Below are 6,303 nucleotides of genomic sequence, written 5' to 3' on the forward strand. Positions count from 1 at the left end.
GTAATTGTTTTAAATACCTTGGTTCAATCATAAATAAATGAGGTGATATAGATGATGATGTTTTTCAAAGAACTAAAATAGGGTGGATGGCATGGAGAGGTGCATCTGGGGTTTTGTGTGATCAATGTATTCCTTTAAACCTTAAAAGAAAATTTTATATGGCCATCATTCGACCAACTATGATGTATGGTGCAGAGTGTTATGCTGTTAAAAATAATCATATAGATAAACTCAGTATAATCAAAAATGAGGATGCTAAGATGAATGAGTGACAAAACTATGAAGGATAAGGTAATGAATAATCATATTAGAGTTGATTTAGGAGTTACTCCAATAAATGATAAGTTACGAGAAAATAGTTTGAGGTGGCATGACCATATTCAACCGAGTCCTACAAATGCCCTTATATGAAAAAATGATATAATTTAGATTGAAGGAACTTGAAGAGGTAGGGGCAGATCTTTTTTTTTTTTTTTTGGTAAATAAAAGAGGGGATGCAGTAGCAACGACCTAGCGCCCCCCCGCTTTGTTCAGATTTTTTATTGAGTGTGACCTATGCAAGCATTAGCCCTATGCATTGGCTCCGTCAACGGAGCCCCACTAGAGGCCTAATATAGTCCATAGAAGCCGATAGCTTCCATGCTTAGGCCAAAGAGCACACAACTGTCCAATGCAAGAAACATGAGAGCAAGGGGATTCGAACCTAGGACATGAGGTTTACCAAACCACTTGGAGGGACCACTAAACCACCACCGGAGGTGGTGGGGTAGATCTAAGGTAACCTTAAGAGAAGTGGTGAGAACGGATATTCAAAGCTTAAGTCTTGTATCTAGCATGACCTCAAACAGAACTAATTGGAAAGCAAGAATTCATGTAGCCGACCCTATTTAATTGGGACAAGGCTCGTTGTTGGTGTTCTACCATTGAGTTTTGGACATGTATGCCACCCTTACTTTCCAAAAAATGGAATTTGATTAATTGGTATTTTACATTTGCAATTAATACGCATTCTATAATTTTTAATTTTCCACTCATGCAAACTTTTGCCAATTATGCCTCAAAGCAAAAATATCTTCTCATTCCATTACTACATCGCTATTGTGTTTTCGTTCAGAAAAATAGGGCCTTCAGAAGGAACTAAGGCTAAAGGATAGGTATACTGATACTGTTGAGATAACTGCCAGTCACCAAAAGCTAACAAAAATGATAGCAGCTCCAGTTCTGCAGAACTCCTTCCCAAAGAAATGGTAAACATGATACTTGAACCTGTAACATTCCATCTGAAACATTCTGTCGTCTGCAGAGGAATGACAACTGTTACCCTCATAAAAGTGCAACATTGAAGATTAATTTGGTTTCTGATCAGTTTTTTAATAAAGGGTCAATAAGAAAATGTAGTATGTTTTAAGACTACCATGAGTGATCCAGTGATTCAAAGCTGAATTAGCAAACCATTAACTAAAAAAATTGAGTCTGACATCCACAAAAAGTAAACACAATTCTGCAAGAAATACTGATGTCCATTCTCAGGATCAAGTTGTCGAAGATACATTCGGAGTTGCTTTAAATAGTCACTCTATATTTCACTAGGTATTTGCTGTGTTTTTTCTCAGTAGCTTCGTTAACGAATGAGTAACAATTCCAATTGGACAAAAGAGTAAGCACAGTGAAACTGAATGTCGAGTCTCAATATCATTTTCCAGTCCATCATGATACACCTGCCTGTATGGATAAAAAGGAGGAGCAAATATCAGGAATCAATGTCGATCATTTGTATTTGTCTCACTGAAACCTACACAGAAAAAGTCAGAAACTGTGCCCACTCATGTGTGTGTGTGTGTGTTTTTGTTTTGGGGGGGGGGGGGGAGACAGAGAGAAGACCTTGCTGCAAAGAGATCAACAGCTAACAGATGAATCCATGCAGAAGCTAAGGTCATCTCACTGGAGAACATCTTTCTGATACTGCAGAGCTAAAAAAGGGCCACATCTTTGTTAGACAAGGACTAAACAAAGTTACAAGGCAGATTTCAAAATAGAGTGAATTGCATACTTTTGGTCCGCTTCTTTTCTTTGTTGAACATTCATTGACTTCTGACAATCATATTAGAATTCGAAAAAAGAAAGGAAGCCATGGATACACACCTCTGGCAGCCAATATTTACTTGTGAACATTAACCGTATGGTATCTGGTGTCCATGAGAGGTATAGCAGATAGGCATACAAAAGTCCAAGTACAACAAATGGTATGGTGCTCTCCATGGTCTTCTTGGTCTACATATGTGGGGAATCAGTCATCAAATTGCTTGGGGTTGGGGTGGGGGTGGGATTTGGGAAAGAAACCAAAATATTTTGGATTTCTAGTCCTACAGAAATGGTACAATGATAAACACCAATTCATTCATCAAACACTCACCACGGCTGCTTTAGGAGCCAGAACCATGAGGATGTAGAATGGAAGGACAGCAGCTGTTCCCAGGGTGAAGACACTGCTGGCAATTTGAGAATTTGTAAGCCCTGCAAGAGAAAACTGTCTTAACAAAACATACTCTCAAAGTGTTTCCCAGGCTCTATTTAGTAACATTCCTGTGGAACATTCTCATGTTTGTTATTCCATGGGTACAAAATAAGACCTAACAACTTGTCAGATCGTGAATTCAATTCTCACTGATGCTTGGTTTTGGATGACCTTAGACCTTCATTGGTCATAAACTTAGTAAGCAGCCCATTTTGGGCCACTTAAACAAAACAAAAGTGGCACTCTAAGATTTTGAAAATTCAAAATCCAAAATAGGAGTTTACCCTAGGTTGCAGGCTATGGTACATACAGTCTCTAATAGTCCTATTCTACATGCAATTTAGTAGAAGAAAGCCAACAATAATTCTGATTCCATCAACATATAAATCTCCCAATGTTGTGTAGCAAACAAATATTGAGATCAACCACCTAGATCTGGACATATTTTTCCAAAAATATATTTAGGGGGAAATAGGTCTTCTTTGAATCCTCTGACCATCTTTAAATTACTGTAATCTAGTTGTAGATTGATGTTTCCACATGTTTCTTGGAGTTCTCCAGTGATTTTCCATAAAAAAGGGGAAGAAATCTCAATATTTGGAAGTTCACAATGAAACCACCTAGGCAACCAAGACCTCACTTGGAATATGTCAAGATAAGGCTCCTTTTATTCCTAAATTTGATCTGGTTTCAGTTGAACCAAGATCTCGGTCAATGCCAATACTTCATTTTGTATGCTGTCTTGTCCCGGATGCGGAGACCTCATTTCCATGGCTCAGATGCCTAAAATATTTACTTCTTCATATCTCCCTCTAATCAATTTTCACTACCCTATTATCCACCCTAATGTGGCTAAAGTTACATACCATATACTCCATTTTCATTCTTATCACAATAGCTTTTGATGCCATCACATTTGAATCAATACGGGACGAAGAAGAACACAAAATCCTCAGTTACAAAGAATTATCTGGAAGCAAAAATGGATGGGATACACTTATGCACAGAAATAATAACAAATATAACCATGATTTCGGCAATCCATGGCATTTCAAATAGAGCAAGTATGTGCAAAATGGCAATGAGCAGTTCAATGTCTTACTTTGGATGCTTGAAACTAATTTGAAATGATGTCTCTGCCTGCAAGTGTTTATTTGGGTGAGCATGAAGTTAGCTGTGTCGCTCAATGTTCAGCACATTTAGATATTCTACAAGGAGGATTGAATATTCATAGATTCCAAGTTGAATTCAATAGTTTAGCATTAGAATCGATGTAAAGGGGCAACCAGTAATGGCAATGGTAACAGGTTTATTTCAATAGTTGAATAATTTTAGCTGAGGTTTTCTCCCAATATTTGAGTTTTCCAGCTCCCTGGCCTGTCAAAATTGACTGTGAGATCCTTTTGCCATCTTTTAATTTTGTCTTCAAAGGTATATACAAGTCCCATCACTGATAGCAGTTTTTGAATGTTGCAAATAGTTGTAGTCTATTCGGTTGGTGTTTGTCTTATGAACAAGCACCTGGCAATCAAAATATGGCCATTATGCTGGCTTGCGTTCATATTTAAGAATCTCAGGTTTAGAAAACCCAATTGACCTGAAGTAAAAAGAATGTCCAGATGAAGAAGCAACATGTGAAGCTTTTGAAGGTATGCTTGACAATTTGCTTAATGGTATTAACTGGAAGAATAAAATAGATGCACATCAGAGGAGTTTGAACAAGTGAGAATTTGACTTTAAATACTTCTATAATTAAGTATAGGTTGGGACCTACAGTCAACTTCCAGTAGTTGCAGTACTACTGAATGAGAAAGATTGGGACCTACAGTCAACTTCTAGTAGTTGCAGTACTACATAACTCATTGAAGGAATTAATTTCAGCATATGTCAATCAATGAAGAAAATTTTAATGAAGACCACCAACAACCAGCAGTACTAAAGTTGAAACTATAATTTCCTAGGCTTTAGTCTGGAGACATGATTTTGTTAAAGCTGAAAAAGAAGGAAAAAAACAGAATGCCATTTGACAGTGCAACTTCATATAAAGGTAAACTAAGAAGTATAAGTGACCGAAAAAAGAATTACATGAGGCAGATACTTTGAAGTTACTTCTGTGAGACACACATCTAGCAACTTCAGGACTTTGGGCAACTTTTGATCCCCTCACAAAACTCCAATCACTGCTTCGCACAACCCCTATTCTTGAAACTTGTTGGCTGGCAAGTTTGGTGCTCATCCCTCCAACAGAAAAAACAGGTCTTTGTTGTCTGCTAAGAATGTGGCTCTGCTGCTTAAAATGACAGCTTCGGTCAATCTGTAAAACAGAAACACACAACAGTATGGAAATTGGGCGAATCAACAGCAGGAGAGAGAACATCAAATTTCTTTAGAAAAACAACAATCTGACTTAGTGCAAGATAAATAAATTCAAACACAGAGTGTACACAGAAAGGACCATTGGTTGGGAGAGGGGGGGGAGGAAGAAGAGGGAACCTTGCCAGAGAGTATTAAAACATCCCTTGAAATGCCAGAATATATGTAGAACAAATTCAACTAATAAAAAACATAGACGCTGAGAAACTTCTACAGAAGCGACAGGATCAGAGACAAGAATAAATTACAATAACTACAAACAGGTAACTGCAGAAATATACAACTATAAAGAGTAAGTACAAGTCAAACATGTTAAAAGATACTGAGAGTTGAAACTATCTTATAATCCATTATTGTTTTATATCATCAGACAAAAAGATGACTGCTCTAAAATGCTTTATTCCTCCAGACAGAATGACAATTCATGATCATTCAACAGTTGCAGGAAAAATATACCAAAAACCCCACACAATCAACACTGAAAGAAAACTGAGAAGCAAGCATTAAGATATAGATAAATTTGGCATATATGTACCCGATGAGGCTTGGAATGCATGCCGAAACCCACATAGATATCCAGAAGGAAACAAAGGATGTTAATTCTTCGAGTAATTTTGGAGGAATCAGAAAGAAACGCGTCCAAATTCAGGTAATCAAATAACAAAATAGTGGAGAATGAAGTTGAATTTCTGAATAAATAATTAAAATTAGATTATCTCGCCCAAAACGCCAAGAGAACATAGAGGAAGCAGAATCCGCCAAGTACCCGTTCAGAACAATCCAATATTCTATCCAAATAACTGTGGATAAGTACCAAAAGAAAAAAAAATGCAACCCAGAAAGAATGCCCAAAGCCGAAGAGAACAAAAAGAATAAAATTCAAAAGCACTAAAAACCCAAGCTGCTTCTTCTCTCTAAGACATTTTAACAAGCAGAACAGAAGCCATTTCTTACCTTAAGTGACACTAGAGAACTACAAGAGTAAGCCGAGGGGATCATCTCCTGTGTGTATAACTAAGTTGCAAGACAACAACTTCGTTCACTCACTCACAATTCACAAAAGAGATTTCAGAGAGGCGATTTGCGGATGCAACTCCAGAGAACAATAAAAGGGTCATCGGGTAGGCGCAACTCCACTGAAACTCTACTCACCATCAGAAAGTTGACAAACCTTATTACTTGTTTTGGAATTCCATTTTGGAATCTGAGATGCTGCCACTGACCACATGGTTTGGGAAGGATAGCCGTTAACCTTTTTTCAATTGGCTCGGCAATGGGTACGTTCGAAGCTTATTTAGTAATTGAAGTGCCACTTCAGATACGATTTATTACCCTCAATCTTCAAGGATTATGACAAAGCCAGACCATGAATGATGGCTACCTAGAAGCAAACGAAATTGCTTCCATGTTGCAGT

The 6,303-nt window shown here is 37.5% G+C and overlaps 1 protein-coding gene across 2 annotated transcripts; it reads right to left on the bottom strand.

The window, feature by feature from the left end:
- Nucleotides 1–1,327: 1,327 nt before the first annotated feature.
- On the bottom strand, nt 1,328–6,303 carry LOC149000408 (protein ABA DEFICIENT 4, chloroplastic-like). 2 transcript variants are annotated; one of them, XM_089140962.1, is made up of 6 exons: nt 5,843–6,303; nt 4,601–4,802; nt 2,414–2,514; nt 2,143–2,271; nt 1,882–1,970; nt 1,328–1,722 (listed from the first exon to the last, which is right to left on the bottom strand). In XM_089140962.1, the coding sequence occupies exons 1-6, from the start codon at nt 5,885–5,887 to the stop codon at nt 1,587–1,589; spliced, it is 702 nt and encodes a 233-aa protein (XP_088997088.1). In that variant the 5' UTR covers nt 5,888–6,303; the 3' UTR covers nt 1,328–1,586. The 2 variants fall into 2 exon arrangements, with proteins under 2 accessions (XP_088997088.1, XP_088997087.1); XM_089140961.1 differs by having other exon boundaries at nt 4,601–4,829.

Source organism: Hakea prostrata, chromosome 11 (genome assembly GCF_041222555.1).
Source record: "Hakea prostrata isolate BN-2017 chromosome 11, UWA_Hpros_2, whole genome shotgun sequence".
In the NCBI taxonomy this organism is placed as follows: Eukaryota; Viridiplantae; Streptophyta; class Magnoliopsida; order Proteales; family Proteaceae; genus Hakea; species Hakea prostrata.